The sequence below is a fragment of the Populus euphratica genome, unplaced genomic scaffold (assembly GCF_000495115.2).
Source record: "Populus euphratica unplaced genomic scaffold, PopEup_1.0 scaffold5.1, whole genome shotgun sequence".
Taxonomy (NCBI): domain Eukaryota; kingdom Viridiplantae; phylum Streptophyta; class Magnoliopsida; order Malpighiales; family Salicaceae; genus Populus; species Populus euphratica.
The window spans coordinates 2,170,164-2,188,671 of NW_011499848.1; the positions used below are offsets into that span (position 1 = coordinate 2,170,164).

An 18,508-nucleotide genomic window follows, 5' to 3' on the forward strand; every position below is an offset into this window, starting at 1 on the left:
ATGACAACTGGTACCGCAGGCCCACATGGAATCAAGATATCTGGGCCCTGACTGATATCTGTGAATATTTTCAATGATTTGATTATCTCTCAATGTTAATAAAAGGTTTTATTATCAAGTCATTTTTCACCTTTAGGCGTGGCGATTTGAAGTTTGTGGATTTCATATTCTCATAAAGACACCAAATATATATTCAATTGGATTGAAAGATAATACAGTTTCCAGAAGGTTTTTTATTACCTTAGTTGATGGTGTTCTACCATCTCTTACAAACAGAACATGGCATGGAAGATATCTTGCATCTTACCGAGGATTTTAGATTGAGGGTTTGTTATGGGAAGACATGAAGGTTGAGGAGGGGAATCTTCTTTCTTCTCCTTTTTCCTTCTCCTAAGCTGGAAAAATTGCTGCATTACACCTGCACACTCCAATTCCAATATTCCTCGCCGGATTGTCATCTTTGGATGGAAAGGATGGACTGGAGCGGCTGGCTTATCTGCCAGTTCTGAGCCATTTCCATCTCGTCCATCAGGAAAAAGCCTGCAAGTATTGTCACAAATGAAACTTTTGGGAATCACAAGCCTCGGAAATTTCTGTTATGAGTCGGCTGAATGCCTGATCAACTTGAATCTAACTAGTGTGAATGGTGGTTTGTTCTATCCTCTACCCCCCCAATACCAATTCTAGCAGGGATTGTATACTTTGTGGTGACCAGCAGCCATTTCAGCTAAAATAAGATAATGGCTATGGAAACTTATCATTTTCTTCCCAATAAAAAAAACATGCAACTGTAATAAGAAATAAATGACTGATTTAATAAATGAGCTCTATTAATTATGTTTTGATCCGCAGATGCATTACTATGAACATTGATGACAGAAACAGGATAGGGGAACAATTCAAAAGGAAGAAAATGTGCCAAGTGTATCTAAGTCTAATCATATTGTAATGGCAAGACAATGTTAACCCTTTCCCATTGGGACATAATTTATGGTCAGATCACTTTAATAACCATTAACCAGTCTCAGCAAGGATGGACCAAATAAGGCCTTTCTGTTTTGAAACGAATTTGGCACTCATAATTTTTATCAAGTAAAACACTTTAAGAACAAGGCTTTGATTCTTCATAAATAATAGTCAGATGTACAAAAGACCAGTCTCCCATTTCAATGAGATTTCAAGGAAGATGAGCTTACATAATCCAGCTTCCATCAGCTCCAAGAAGCTTATTGGGAGCTCCCCATACAAGAGTATTTATTCTTGCTTGAAGTATTGCTCCAGCACACATAGGACATGGTTCAAGTGTAACATAAAGAGCAGTCTCCTGCAAATCAAATCATCAAATCATTAAGCCCTCGCTGTGAGTATCAGCAGAGTTAGAACAGTTCCTTGAAAAGTGATTTCCACTTTGAAAGTCAGCTTTTATTTGATAAGATATAATTTTCTTTGTATCTTTTCCTTTCGTATGTAAAACATAGTCAATGAAGAGTTTAGAGTGAATGCATTAATTAATAATTATGGTTTCTTTATAACATTGATTATTTCAAAAGAATTGACGGAGTAAATAAAAGCTTTCAAAACACAGAGAAAGTACCGAAAGCCTCCATGACCGGAGTTGATTTGATGCCTCCCTAATGCAAATCATTTCTGCATGGGCGGTGGAGTCTCGTAACTCCTCCACGCTGAAATATAAATCTCCACATAAAATCCCAAAATAAAGAAGCACAGTATAAGGTTTTATTCACAAGTGAATACAACTTACAGGTTGTAGCCACGAGCAATAATCTTCCCATGATGCACCATCACGGCCCCAACAGGCACCTCCCAAGAATTGGCAGCCTTCTTGGCGTCTTGCAGGGCTTCCCTCATAAACATTTCATCAATTTTCCGCTGCTCACTTTCACATAAATAAGCCTCTTCCCATTCATTGAATATGTCTCTCCCAACTTGCTCATTTCGTTGAAGCTTCCTTTGTTTCAACTCCACACCCTTCCCCTCAGAGCCTACTACTTCAATTAACTTTTCACTATCAGGTCGCTCCATAAGCTCCATTGAGCCACTAACAGAAATATTATTTTTAGCAGTACCAAAACTTTCTTCCACAATGGGACCACTTATGCTAGAAGGTGGCAATAAAACCAGTGATGATTCCCCTACTTCCATGCTAGATGTAGCAACTTGAGAATTGTTCCTATCTTGACTACAACCAAGGTTTTCCTCTTCAGAAGGTAAGGAAATACCTTTTGACGTGGACCCAATTTTTAATGTAATTGAAGGAGATGAAGTGTCTCCTTCAAGTGGTCTTATTACTTTCTTTGATCCAAATGTGCCAGATGCTTTTACCACATCTGGACTAGAAGTCTCTGTTAGTTGCAGCTGGTGAGAAGAGGCAGCTTCCCTAGGCATACTTTTTCTTTCCCTTTCCATATTCTTATCACTGTTTTCATCAGGTTCATGGCCAAAAAACCATGCTTCACTAGTAACAGAATCATTTGACACACTCTTTCCACCTGATCTTCGAGTTGATTTAGGGGTTTCAGCATGTGAACCCCAGCGCAGTCGTACTATATTTGAGATGATATTCCACATGGACCTTCCAGTTCTCCTAACAACAATACTCTTGATTGCTGTGCTAGCTGCTGGTGCTTCTGTCTCTGGAGGTTCCTGAACAGATGGGTTTGTTACATTCCACAATTCATCTGAAGGACCCTTCTCTCCAGAGTCCCCAGATGTCTGCATTGAGTCCTGCCTCTTCAACTGTAAGTCTTTAGTATCATATTGACTTGAACTCTTTTGCCTCTGCTTCTCAACTTCATATGCCAACTTTGTATCAGAAACTGTCTTCTCCTTTTGGATTTCAGAAGTTAACACTTCATGCCTAGCTTTCTCGACAAACTCTCGAACAAACTGCATTGATGACGCCTCTAAACGATGAGCTGAACCAAGAGCATCTTCAGTTAAGGTCAGATTTGAAGCCTCCCCATATATCTTATCTTTCTTATTTCCGCGATATTTTTCCTCTTGGAAAACTGCAGTTCTCCCTCCAGAATTTCTATGCAGAGTACTAGAGCCACTTTCTAAAGATTCTCTGGAATCCTCTTGAATTGCGATACAACCAGATGGATTCATATGAAATGAACCTCGATCTAACAACTGAGGTGAGGGAGGCATTGTTATTGTCTGTGATGTTCTTTCATTCCCCTCCCCCACATCAACCTGTTGAATTCCAACTTGGGAAACTGTATTTGCAGATGCTTGAGAATCAAAGGCCTCCTGTGAAGTTGTTTCATGAAGCCTTGATTTGTTAGTTGCCCTACAAACCTCACTTGAAGATTTGAACTGAGTGACATTTTGCTCAATTTTATCATCTCTCCCCCTTGTCTTGCAAATGGCTTTCGCAGCTGATGTCAATTCATTTTCCTGATCAAAAACTCTCTTTCCAGAAGTTCTGCCAAAAATGGTGACCATTGTCATATCACTTGCATGGACCATTGACACATTGGTGACATCCAGAGATATATTTGTAACATCTCCAGATACATTGCTGGATTCAGTTCCCTGAAGAGCTTTTTGATCTGTGTGCGACTGGTGCTCTTTTGCTTCGGTACCTGATCTAGAAACAACACTTTTACTTACCTCCTGCTGCTTCATTCTAGTTTCTGATTGTAGAATCGAAGTCTTTTTGTTACTACTGTCATGAACTTCTGATATTTTAGATAACTGTTGTGAACTTCTTCTTGACTGAACTTGTCCACTTGTCTGCCTACCCATTTGGAATTGTTGCTCATTTGTCTCATAAAATGATCCTAGAGCTCTATCTTCTACCAGAAGCTTCATTCTAGACTCAGATTGCCTCTGCAAATTTGAAACTCTTTCAGTACTGGCATTCTCAGTCGTTGATGTGTCAATGAGTTGGTGAGTGGCTCTTATTATATTGTTTTTTGCAGCAGTTTCACCAACTCTTTTATAAAGTTCATCCCTTCCTTCCCAAACCAAATTTGCATCCACTAGATTTTCTTCTCTACCACTGAACTGCTTTTGGGATTGGGAAGCTTTTTCAACACTTCTTCCACTGCTCTCCTGTTTATTGGTAATTTCCTGGTAACTTCTTCTGAATTCAGATTGCTCTTTGACTTGACCCCCCATCTGACAATATTGCTTTCCTGTTTCTTTCTCCAAATTAACCGCCAAACTTTTCTCATCCTCATTGCCAATCTGGTTATGAGAACTTGATACTTCCTGTATTCACTTTCATGGTTTCTCGCCATTCTTGATTGCATTTGTGAGGATTCTCTTTCTGATTGTGCTTCTTCAATCTCAGTAAGTTTCTTCTCAGATTTCTTCCTCGGATCCCACTCAACACCGGTCCTTCTTGCACTAGTTCTCACCTCCAGAACCTCCCCCTTCCACTCTGTGCCATCTCTATGCCTCCCAAACTCTTCCACAACTTGCCCCTCTGATCTACCCTCTCCACTTCTTAATTCCTTCCTGTATCCAATTGATGATTCTTTGAGACAATCAACATATTCATCCTGAGACTCCGTGTCTCTCTCAAAATCTCCTGCAGAAGAAAGTGAACAATATGACGAAAAACTAGAGCTCACTATCCTTCCCCTGTGATTCTCCCCTTTTGAAACCGCTTTCTTTTCTTCCTTTTCTTTCTGGTCTTCCAGCTCTTCCTTCCTTGTAAACTCTTCCTTCCTCAACTCAACTTTAGCTGACTCAAATTCACATTTTGCATCACTCTCCAATGAACTGAGCCCAACATTCTTCTTCCTCCTCCTCCCCTTGCGAGTTCCACCACTGTGATTCCCCCTCTTCACCATTTCCACTCTCTTCGACAAACCCCAATTTCTCTCCCCGTCACCTAAACACTGTCCACTCACTTCCTCGCTCAACAAACTAATCACAGTCTCTGCATCATTAACCCCACTAAAACATCGCCTTCCGCGCAATCTTACCCCTCCAATCCCTCCCTTCCTTCTCCTGAGAATTTTCTCACTCCCATTATTCTCCTTAAAAGAACAATCATGATCACCACCATAATCCGGGACGCGGTAATAATCCCTACCCATCCCATCCAAGATCAACCTTCTAGAAGCTGAACATTGAATAAGACTACCTTGCCTCAACCCAGAAAACAAACCTGGGTTTATTGGCACTCTATGTAAAGTAGCAGTAGTAGTGAATGATGACGATGCACAACAAGAACCACATGATGAAGAAAAAGATTGTAATAAAAATGGGTTTCCTTCATTTAATGAGTTAGAGTATTCATTAAAAGAAAATGAAAGTGGGCCCTTTCGTTCCAAGAGACAAAGAAGCTAAACTACTGTAAGTGTCGTGCATCTTTTCTTTTCCAATGTCATAGAGAGAGGCTTACCTTAATGGATTTTGTGGAGTTTTTTAAGCTGAAACTGGGAGTGAAACCATGTGAGGTGTTCTGTTTTGGAACTGGTTTCATGATTTCTACTTTCGGTTGAGAGAGAGCTAGTGGTTTTGAATCGGATGAGTTGACTCTCTCTGGTTTGGCTTAACTCGGTCGCCTATAAAAAGTGAAACAAACTGGGCTGCTGGCCTTTCATGTGGTTGCACTTAGCCGAGCACTATTGGGCTTTCAATGTAATACTAATTGGGCTCTGATCTGGAATTGTCTTCTTAAGAAGTCCAGTCCATCCAACCCAGTATAAAGACTGAGTTTCTGTGCTTTTACTTGCCGAATTAAATTCCTTTTTATTAAATACTAGATTATCTGCCTTATATTGTGAGTTAAATTAAATTTTTTAATATAAAAAAATATTTAATTATTATCAATATTGTTCTAGTATAAAAAAATTAATTGCATGGAGATGAATTCAATATATCCTGATCGACTTGATGAATCCAAAAGCAACCGAGACAATCTAAAAATATAGTTTAAGTCACAAAAAATTTTAAAAATATTTATAAAAAAATAATATTTAAATGAAAATATATTAGATCGATCTGAGTCAACTCAATTTAATCTCATATAAAGCAAATCAAAATAAATTGTGAAACACAATTCTCAATCAATTCAATGTTAAAGAATGAAATTGAAAAACAATAATAAAAAAATACTTGAGTTTGCCTGTCAACTTGTAACCCATGTCATGAGATTAAGATAACCTCGTAAAAAATAAATAAAAAAATGATATAAGTCAATTTAGATTAACATGTCAAACCCGCGACTAAAGTTATAAAACTCAAATAACTCTGTAAAAAGTAAATAAAAAAAAATTATGAATTTTAATTTTCAATAGATCCAATATTAAAGGTTGAAAATAAAAATAAAAAACATAACACGATAAAACAACATAAGTCTACAAAGGATAGCCCACAAAACACATGACTTGAATCACAAGACCAAGATAATTTTATAGAAAGTAAACCAAAATAAAGCATGAATCCTAGTTTATAATCAACATAATGCTAAAAGATAAAATAGAAAAAAAATCAAGGAAAAAAAATTATAAAAACTTGAATTAATTGGATTAATTCGTCAAACTCATAACTCAAGCCATGAGACCGATATAACCTTGTAGAAAATAAATCAAGATAAATTATAAAGTCTAATATACAATCAACTCAATGCTAAATAATTAAATTGAAAAAAAATATCAATTAAAAAAAAATTGAGTCAACCCATCAAACCAGAGACACAGGTCATGAGATCAAGCTAACAACGTATAAAACAAATCAAGATAAATTATGAAGCATAATCTTTAATAAATTAAATATTAAAATATAAAATTAGAAAAAAATAAATTTAGAAAGAAAGAATATTAAAATGAATATTATTTTATAATATAGTGTACAATACACAATCTCTTTTAATTTATACTATAAATAATGTTATATAAGTTGGAAAAAGTTTATAATACTCCAGGATTAACTAACGATGGCTACACTATCAATCCTCCTTAAAAATACAGGCAAGTAAATAAACAAAAGAGATATATTTATTAAAAAAATATTTATTAAAATATTTTGTTAAATTTTAATTGGAGATGATAATGTCAAAAGAAACTCACCAATGAAATGAATCAACATCCAATTATGAAAAGTATGCTGCTTGCAAAATAAATTACAAGATTGTGTACTCTTGTTATTTTAACTGTACATGGGATTTAGATAACAATATCATTAAGAGGAGCTCAACCCTTTTTCATGACTAGATAATAAAGAATAGAGATAATAAAAATAATAATTTTGATAATTTATCGCTGTAGATTAATATTATACATGTGTTATGAGAGTATACTCAATGACATTTTCTCTTTCTTTTAAGATAAAAACATAAAATCCCAATGGCTTGAAATTAGCAAGGTGCCAATGATCTTCGCTATGATTTTTCAAAAAAGAATCTGGCTTGTTTGTTTTTGAAACAATTTAAAAGAATTTTATTTTTTATTTTAAATTAATATATTTTTAATATTTTTAAATTATTTTAATATACTGATATTAAAAATAATTTTTAAAAAATAACCTACTTTTAAATTCTACCAATGAAATTGATTTTTCAAAAAATATAGTCCTGTACAGTAGTGGCAATCTAGATATAAATTAAATTTAATCGATTGATTATTCATCACTGGATACCTAATTTCTCTGTGCCTAATAAAAAGTCAGCAATTCTGTTTGATAACTTCAAATCCAGCGTGATGCCCGTGGAAAAAGCCATGCATGGTGGCTATGGCTAACAAGCACCTTCGACGTAGATTCTCTCTTGAATCCCAATTCAGAGCACTCACAATTGACATAATTCATTAATTATTATTCATTTGTCCGTGGAAACGCAATTGACGTTGCCAAAAAAGACTCTGTTTATCATCTGTTAAGTAAGATGATCAGCTAGCGGCAACCCTTTATTCTGGTGATTATGTTTCGATTTTGTAGATTGATTGAACTCTTGACTTGGACAAAAGTTATGAATATATTTGGTTATAAACAATGTTTAGCTTATCTTAAAAATCATTATAAAATTAAATTAAAACTCTACTTTAATAAAAATTAAATTATTAGTTCTCAATCTTAACTTGTACTATTTTTCTTTAGCCAAACAGACGTTTCGAGTCAAAAAGATTCATCAACCTTGTTTATAACTTGATTATTTATAAGTTATTCATAAAAAATAAATTATTTCAATAAACAATATTAATTCGTGATTAGAATAGTAACAATTGAAAAAAATATGAGGCTAAAAACCTCAATAAACCTAAATGATGAAACTCCTGTTAATGGCAGTGTGCACTTGTCGGAACTTGGCTGTGTTGCGCATAAAATATTGGATTTAAACATCTCTAGATTGAGAGCTCATTCTTCTTTTTCCGCACGGTCCTCTTCATTAATTAAGGCACATCTTAATGTATCAGCTGGTCTTTTATATTGGTCAAAAGAAGATTAGTAAGCTCCTATAATTAATGAAGCCCTGGCATAAACAACATGTATTTCTTTTTAAGCACAAAGACATGAATTTCACGTGGCACAAATAGTTTTACTACACATCAGTCAACATGCTTTGTTTTCTTGAGAAATCAAAAGACAGACTCGAACCTGTATGCATGCATGCATGTATGTATGTATGGGTGAGTGACAACAACATTATTAATGATAGTATAAATTAAGTAGATATACTATTTGAATATGTATGGGTGAGTAACAACAACATTATTAATGAAAGTATAAATTAAGTAGATATACTATTTGAATGATAAAATCAATTAATCCAAGGATAAGGGGGTTACAATGGCTTGAACTCTCAGGCGTTGACGCGCTCGTATGAATGATTGAGTATAGGTCCTCAAAATTCTTCAGTCCTCTTCGACGTCTCCATTATTCCTTGGCCAGCATTATGAATAGTAATAAAACTCATAATATACAGAAACCTTGCACACACATAATGTACATAAAATCTCATGGGAGGGCATGTATAAGTCTTGGTGGCTAAACTGGCTGGATCTTTCTGTATTGGTTGCTTTTGATTAATGAAGAATTCTAGTTTATATATATATATATATATATATATATTCACACACACGTTCTAATGTTTTGTATTTTGAAATTAACCTCAATCATGATGAAAGCAAGATCAGTTTAATTTTCCTTAGCAACTGCCGCATCAGCTGGATTTGTGATTGGGATTTTATCCATGATGTGTTGGAGATTATTAAAAAATAATTTAAATTTTATATTTAAATTTTATATAATAATTTAAGTTTTGGGGTTAAATTGATTTTTTGATATAGTATCGAAGCCTTTACAATCAAGCGATCACAAATTTAAATCTCATCAATATTTTTTATTTGATAAAAAATAAAATACAAAATATTATGAGTTTATATAAATTTTAAATTCAAAAAAAATTTACTTAAGAGATATGTTAAATAATAATATAAATTATATATTAAATATAATTAAATTAATTCTTTAACAAGCGATTACTTCAAAAGAAAAGAAGGAAACAATGAGAAGAAGGAAAAGCAATGCCGCATTTTTTTTTCTTTTTTTATGCCTATAGTCATGGCGTGTTTTGGTTAAGCCATAAACGCAACTCATCTAAACGAAGTCCCCCGCCATGAGAAGCCTTTGGCGGGTGTCATTTGATGTTGAAACCGGCTTCATTTATGTGAAATTCCTTTCACCAACTTTCATGTGTTGGTATTCAACATTAGTATTATCTGCTAGTAATAGGAAAAGTCGTGGAGAAAGATTGACAAATTAAGAAGTGAGCCATTTTCACTGTTAAATCATCCAATATAAAGTCTTTCTTATCGTGTAAGTTGAAATTGGTGTGATATTGTTGGTTTTTCTTAACTCTGTGACGCTATGGCATTGATAACTTCAGCCTGAATATTGATAGTTCCTTCATAGCCTTGCAGGGATATTAATTAAACTAGAAAAAAAAAAAACACTCGTCATGGTCACAGGTTGGATACTGTTGTGAATTTGAATTCTAAACACCTTATAAGCACTCATCCAGTGACGAAGCTATAATTTTAATAGAAGGTGACAATAGTCGCGAAGGGAGAAAGAATAATCCAGCACTATAGTTTTTTTAATGATAATATTCCATTAATATTTCCAGAGATATATAGTATTATTTAAAATAAATAAGTAGCAACAAAACAGCATTGTAGTCAACAGTATCATTAATAGAAAATATATATATCAAACATTCCCAAAACAATTTTTATAAATTATAAAAATCAATTTAAAGCTCCATTACACAATCGATAGGTTTCTAATTGACAATTAGCGATCTTTCTTAATTGCATAAAGTATAAATGAAAGTAAGAACGAAATATTCCAAAAATGATTGAATATATTAATTTACCAGTTATACACGTAATATAAATTGTGAATAATTAAAGAATTAATTTAATTGGATTGCAATGCTAAATATATTTTGTTATCAATCAAGGTAGATAGTAATGTTACTCGGTGTAAGTAATTCTAGCTCATTCTAAGACTTTAATTCCAGAGTTTAAGACGGTAAATTTCCATTATATAAAAAATGTGGCTTCGTCACTAGCTACAGCTAAAACACACACATACATGTAGTGTCTGCATACACCATTAATTCTTGTTAATTTTCGTTTGATGACGAAATATATTTCAAGAACATTTGGCTGATTGATGTTCTCAAAATGCATGAAACTAGGTCATTCCGTGACCTAGGGCACCTGGGATAAAAAAGCCCTGGTGTTATCTACTAATTCAAAGGAGTTTATATATATAATGCAAATAAGAATTTACAAATAATAAGGTAATTAAACACATTTTCTGCGTGGGCTAGTTTTGTTTTATTTTTTCTTTTACTTGCTACTCTGTCTGCAGTCGGTTCTCTTTATCTTCCTTGTTATTGTGTTTTTAATCCATTCTCTCTGCTTATTAGGGTGATCGTGCATTCCGGTTTAAAATAGCTATTTTACCAGATATTATTTCTTACCCAAAATTCCTTTAAAAATTTTAATTAACAAGATAAGAATAGGCTCTAACAAAGTTTGGACTATACAAAATTAGGTTAGAGGAAGATCACAAGTCTATTAGTTTAAATATATATATATATAGACAAAAAAAATATAATTTGGGCAACTTGAATTTTTTTGTTATTCCTGTATTATCTTTTTTTTAGAACTTTAAGAATTTATTACTCAAATTTATTTGGATAATCCTGATTTAAAAAAAAAAAAATTCTTACCGGCTTCAAATAACTATCTGGAACTTGAATAAAAAAAAAATAAACTAATAAACCTGTTTGTTTTTGTATTTAAAAAGTATTTTTTAAAAAAAATTAAATTTTTTTTATTTCAAATTAATATATTTTTAATGTTTTCATATCATTTTGATGTGCTAATATTAAAAATAATTTTTTAAAAATAAAAAAATTATTAATAAAAATTTTAAAATAAAAATTATTTAAAAAATAACCATAATTATATCGAAAGAGTATCATTCTGCAAATTAAGTTTCATTTAATTGACCAATCACGATGCATGATCACTTTGTTTCTCACGATTATTCTTCTTTTAAAAACAGCACATTTGTTAAGAAGAATATTAGCCATTTTGAAAAATAAAGGTCAATCTTTTTAATCGGATTAATCCACACGTTTGTAATCATGAAGATTGCCGCAGCCTACCCGTCCCGATCAAAAACATTAATACCAATGCAATGAAAATATCAAAGTAATTTATTTCTTAGTCCTTGTATTTGAACATGATCTTACCTTAGTCCTTCATGCCTAAAAATATACAGTCTAGTCCTTAGCTTTTGGTGACCGCTCTCATGAAATTGTGATTTACTCTAATATCTCGTTGCCCCGGACTCGGATAATGCTAGCACTTTTAAAAGAGCCATAGAAATGGAATGTGCTGTGCATGGGATCGATATTAGCACCATATACATTCGAATAATTTATTGATAAATACAAAGTCCCTTTTTATCATTGCATTTTTTATTTTCAGGCTCGTCGTTGTCTTTCTAGATAATTCTCCCAAATGAGACGGTAACTTCAAACAATTCCCAGAAAACTGGTGTCACGCTCCGTTGACCATACCAGCACAATTTCTATGTATAGTTTTGTACGACGTCGTACGAGACACTCTAGAATGGTTGACGAGTCCAAGTTTGATGACAAGTCAAGGTCCAAGGATGAAGATAACCTTTCATCCAGTTAACAAACAACACGGTCAATATAGACGCTTAACGACTATTCCAACAAAACATGGATGGACTTATTCATGTGAACTAAAAATGGCATGATTTGGTATCTATACAACAAACTAATTTATTCGCCCCGGATAATTATATAGCACAGAAAGGATCGAAGGACCAAGTCATGAATCAGTGATGAATTTAGATTTAACAAAAAATTAATAATAATCTTTATAGATGATGGAATAGGGTCTGAGTTTATAGTATAACATATACTGGGCTCGGCTATCTTGAATATTTTGTTGCGGGCCGGATTAAAATCTACATTGCCGTCATTTTAACCTATACTCAACACATTATACTGCTAGAAGGGTTAAATTTTAATGAAAAATAAATTGAATGATTATTTTAAAAATCTAGAATGATGGGTGAAAATTAAGGTGAAAAAAAAATTCATTAGTATTAAATCAAAAGTTAAAATGCCACTCACATTACAGTTAAAAAGAAAGGATTGTCAAGACAATTTTAATTACATTAAAAAAATTTATTGTTGACTATTAAATATTATTATTAAATATTATTGCATACCTAACTCGAAGACGACAAAACATTTAACGTGTATGCTAATTAATTTTAAATTTTTATTTTATATTTATTAAAGGACTGAATTGTCTCTAAAGAAGCATAATAATAATATAAAAACCAAGGTTAAAAAATAAAATAACTTTGGAAATTAATTTATTAGTTTTTGCTTTCTAAGAATATTGTTATCATGGTATTGTGTTGACAAGAAGAAAAGAGATGAAAATGGCTTTGATGAAGGTTTATTATTTTTTTGTATTTTAATGGTAAATTAGATTTGCATTATTAAAAAAAAAGGAAAAAAATGAAGCTGTCCTTATTGAATTTTGTAATAATTAACTATTATGTGAAAAGATCAAATTAAAAAAAAAACAATTACACGGTAAATAATGATGAAAAAACTGTTTTAGCCTTCCGTTTTTTTTTTTAATTCCATGAACAATTGCAAACTATTTTCCTCCCGGCCTCGATAAAATTATGTAAAATGACGTAGGTGTTAGCTCGGTAACCGTCCACTTAGTTAATTTCCATGCCCAACATGTTTAATTGGAATTAGTGATTTGGTAGCCGTCTACTTGGTTAATTTCCATGCCCAACACAGTGATCCATGGTTGTTAAAATCGCGATTTTAACATGGCACGGAAAGTACTAAACAAACTCGGATCGTAAAAACGGATCGTAAAATCGTAAAATCGTAAGGAATTTTAAAATACATAAAAAAAAATTCATGCTTCAAATAATTCAGTCCTATAATACTGAAATGACATTCAATTCAATCAAATTCAAGAATTTTTAGTCCAATTTTCACCCCATTAATTCAGTCCAATTAATTTAGTCCTATAATACTGAAATGACATTAAATTCAGTCCAATTCAATATTTTTCAATCCAATTTTCATCTCATTAATTTAATTCAATTCAGTCCTATAATATTGAAATGACATTCAATTTAGTCCAATTCAACAGTTTTCAGTTCAATTTTCACCCGAGTAATATTTAGTCCAATTTAGTCAAGATATATAGTATATACTGTGGCATTCAATTCAACAATTTTCTCACCCGATCAATTCCATTCAATTCAACATTATACATATACAAATTACAGGACTGGGCAAAATGAATTACAGGGCAAAATACAAATCTATTAGAAGATTTTGAAGGCAAAATGAACAGGGCAAAATGCAAATCTTTATTACCGGACAATTAAACTCAACACTTAACAGGGCAAAATACAAATCTATTACAGGGGCAAAATCTACTACTGCAGTGATGATGATGAAGGCAAAATGAACTTACGGTGTCGCCCGCTGCTGTTGAAGATGATGATGATGAGCTAAACGGCTGCTTGTGAAGAGGCCCGATGTCGCCTGCTGCTGTTGAAGATGGGAAAGAAAGGAGATCGTTGCCGGCGTGCTGCTGTTAATAAAGATTGCAGAGGAAGCCCGAAGCCGTGAGCTGTTAAGGAGATTGTCGTCGGCCCGTCGCTGTTAAAATCATGATAAACAGAAAAGGAAGTAATGTTCAACCTCATATTTTGTGAGAAAAAACGTGGCAAAAAAAATGCAATAGGTGCTTGACAGCTGGACAAGAGAGGAGGATTTTATTTCAGCACCTCATTTTGGCATAATCGCAAAATCGGTCTGAAATCGCGATTTTGCGCGATTTCATCCGATTTTTGCGATTTAACCCGATTTCAGCCCGATTTTACCCATTTTCGATTTTTTCAAGCGATTCAACACGTAAAGCATGTTTTGACTCGTAAAATCATACGATTTTACGAGTCAAAACACGATTTTAACAACCTTGCAGTGATCATTAGGTACTCCGTTCCTTCAATTCATTGTCTAATGTCTATTGAAATTTTAAAACACACAAGAATGCACTGTGATTTTATTGTTTATTTTTTATTAATATAAATATTCGAATTAATTTGTATGTATTTTTTTATTTTTTATGTTTTTATTTTTTAATTATTATCATCATCATTTATGGATGGGCTAAATCCTTGCGAAGGGAAAGCCGATAATATGGTATTGTTTTAAAGACATAATTTATCTACAAATGGATCATTTTTATTATAAAACACATCCACATATAATTTGAATAAAGACTCTTTTATCCAACTCAAACAAATATATATTCTACATGTATGCTGAAATCGTTTTAACATTTTCATGGAGTGAATGATTTATTCCATCTTATATATTAACTTGTAGAACAATTTAAGGGCTTTGATCGTATAAATACAAATAAAATTCATTTTTGAAAAATCAAGGACCAGAATATATACAGTTCTGTCATTCACATTGGTGGACTTAATTTCAAAAAAACTCGTCCAACATGTGGAATGAAACTTTACAAGAATATTATTCAAATATGAAGGCTGCTGCTCTCCCTTGTTTCTTCTCAGATCCACCGTTGTACATGGACAATCATATGGAGTTCTGCACAGATTAACTGACTGATTTCAGTTATTGACGAGTAGGCAATGCCAAGAGCTATGTGACTGCGAGCAAGATGGAGTAATACAGATGACACGAGACCATATATATAGAGTTTACTACAGGTGGAAAGCAAAATTATTTAATTTACTAAAAATATGCATATAATGATAATAAAAAGATTAAGATTTGAGCTATTTGGTAATTTACGAGTCATTTTCTTAATCCTGGAAAATACAGGGTCAATCCCACCTATATACTACGAATGGTCAAAATTATTTTATTTTCATAAATAATGGCCTAATTATTTTTTTAATCAATAAATCCAATGAGATTGAATTCTATAACAAGAGCAGCCTTCATCATCCCTGAATCCCACCTCCTTAAAACTTTCTATTGAAAACTTAAATCTTTATTATTATTAATAATAATATAAGAGTTCGAACTAGTTTATATCTATTTTAATTAATATTATAAATTTTAAAATTAATAATTAAATAGTTATTATATTAATAATTACAGCACTCAAACTTAAAACTACATAAAAAATGAATCCATTTGTCCCAAGCTCCTGTTACTAGAATATACTGTTAAAAAACTTCAAATCTTAAACCCTAAATCTTAACCTTAGGGATGTTGCTTGTCTCACAACAACTCTAGATTACTAGCAATCCAAAATCATTATCATGATCCAAAATCCTCCCTCGTTCAGATCATGGGCACCATCGGATCTGTTTGATCAGGCACTATACTTGCTCCTTCATTTTCTCTAACTTAAAACTGGTGTCAAGACTCGAGATGTTCTTTCCCATCGAAGAAAAAACTCCGCGATTACAAGAATGGTCTTCTATATACCCAGACCTAGCCAAGGGGTCTCCCTTTCCTTGGTTATAAACTACACAAGAACGACGGGTAATTTGAAGATCTTAGGTCAACCCTCTCATGGCTCCACGCCTTTCATTTCAAGTGGCATTCTAGAAGATCAGATAGAAATTAATATATATTGAAATTACAACACGGAGGTTGAATCATAGAGCTTGGCAGCCTTCCATGTTTTTTATAATAATGTAAACTACACTGCTGATTCCGTTCAATTTAGATTTTTATTTTAACCTGTGTCGTGCGTTTATATTGAACTTGTTTGATTTGCCTCCTCAAACCAGATTCATTTTCACACAACATAAGCATGCCCACGACGAGGAATGATAATGTATGTATGTATATACACCCCTCTTGATCTCGTTATGATCTGTTTTCAACTAAAGAATCTCCGCTGGCATATTTTTTATTTTTTGCAAGTCAAAAGGAGAAATCAAATATAGATAAAATTTAAGAGGGGTAATTACAAAAATAAAATAAAATCAGAAAGACAACATTATAGGTTGGAATAGTAAAATTACTCTTTCACCATTCCCAAACAAAATCATTGAACTTGTTACTAGAGGTAATTTGGTTTTTTCGCTTGGATCTATTGATTGTTATTATAGTGATCGGGTATAAATTGATATTCTTGCATTTTTTTACTCAGTAAAATGATATAACTACTTTTAAAATAAAAAAATATATATTAAATTGGCATCCAATAGCTTTTTTGTCTTTTATTTTTTAAAAGAGTTAAGTAAAAAATATTAAATCACCGTGTAGGTTTTTTTTTGCATTTTTATTCCTTTTCTATATATATAATTAAGTTGATCAAAAAATAATTTAATAATTTGATAAATCTAAATATTATTTAAAAAATTAGTTAACACGTGTATTGCACGTATCAACTTATAAAACGTGGTCTCGATATCCAATTATTATGCAAAGGGAGGTTTTGAATACCGACGGGGTCTCGATATTTGATTATTATGCAAAGGGAGGTTTTGAATACCATAGAGTGGTTTATGGGATAGCATCCAAATTATATTGGTGACCATTTTATTTCTAGATGGCACGTGTGGCAAACAGATTTTTAGTTTTTTTTTTTTTTCTTTTTGATTTTTGTGCTTGACCTTCTAAATTTTCAAAGCAACCCTTCAATTTTTTTTCTTTTCTCTTTGATTTTTGTGCTCGACCTTCTAAATTTTCAAAGCAACCCTTCAATTTATTTTTTTTATTTGGTTTCTATTCTTTTAATTGCTATTTATTTTATTTAAAATAATTCATAAAATATTTTTTTTCAATTTCGCTCTCTTTAATTTTTTCATGTGTTAGGTTTAACTTTCGTTATTCTGATTACTATTTGTTTTATTTAAGATAATTTTTTTCTTACAATTTCATCCTTTATTTTTTTCTATTAATTTTTTTCTTATTTTTTTATTGTTTTTTGTTTCACTCTAGCTATTTTTTAAAAATTAATATTTTTCTCAATTTCATCATTTAATATTGAATTGGTTGAGGAACTGAGTTTTTTTTATTGAGTCCAGATTTAAAATTTCATGGGTTGCGAATTTGAAAGGTCAATCCAAATTTAGAATATTCACTTAGTTTTACCTGGCCCTTCCCTTTTTTTAAATTTATTTTTTTTTAGTTTCATTATTAAGTATTTATTTAATTGGAGATTGGACTCTCTTGTTTTTTATTTGATTTTTATAGAATTTTTCATTGATTTTGAAAATAAATCAGGTTATTATAAGATTTTTTATTTGTCATTCTTTATTAAATCTTGTTTTTATATAAAAAAATTATTTTTAAATTAAATTAAAGTAATTAATTGCACAGCATATCCGCTCCATAATATTTTATTTATTTTATTTTTTAGATTGTTGCTGTTATAACCTATGACGTGTCTTTTAACATCACCAGGCATTTTATCACAATAGTTTTAAAACTGTCTTTGTAAGTTTTTTTTTCCTGAGAATAAGATGATATTAATGGTGGGACATTAAATATCTAATGAGTTTTCTTTCTTCTTTCAAATATTAAATCGGCAACTTATTTTTTATAATTAATTATATTTTTTTATTGTCAAGGCTTATTAAATTCAATCAATCTTTTTTGAAAAAAAAATCAGAATATCTACCTTTTATATTATGAAAAAATGAACTCCATGACGCAGGCGCGAGTCACGAAAATATTGACCACGGTATAGTGGAAACAAAATATTCATGGCAGCAATTCCTAAATTAAAAATTCTTGGCAACTGATTAAAAAAAGAAAAATTGACCTCCGACTGCCTCAGTCGCCGTCATGACGGCGCCATCTGGCAATCGAAAGTCCAAACGAGACCACGGCCCAAAACGTTCAACAAAGAAGCACACACCTAACGGTTTGTGTTATTATTAAATTAAAACCTGAAGTTTATTCTTAATCATTATTTTTTTTCTC

The 18,508-nt window shown here is 32.1% G+C and overlaps 1 protein-coding gene across 1 annotated transcript; it reads right to left on the reverse strand.

The window, feature by feature from the left end:
• Positions 1–167: 167 nt before the first annotated feature.
• TADA (tRNA arginine adenosine deaminase) lies at positions 168–5,561 on the reverse strand. The gene is given in 6 exon segments (XM_011010568.1): positions 168–540; positions 1,197–1,324; positions 1,595–1,682; positions 1,763–4,238; positions 4,241–5,303; positions 5,305–5,561. Coding segments are annotated over 6 exon segments (4,074 nt in total). The 5' UTR covers positions 5,350–5,561; the 3' UTR covers positions 168–266.
• Positions 5,562–18,508: the final 12,947 nt, after the last annotated feature.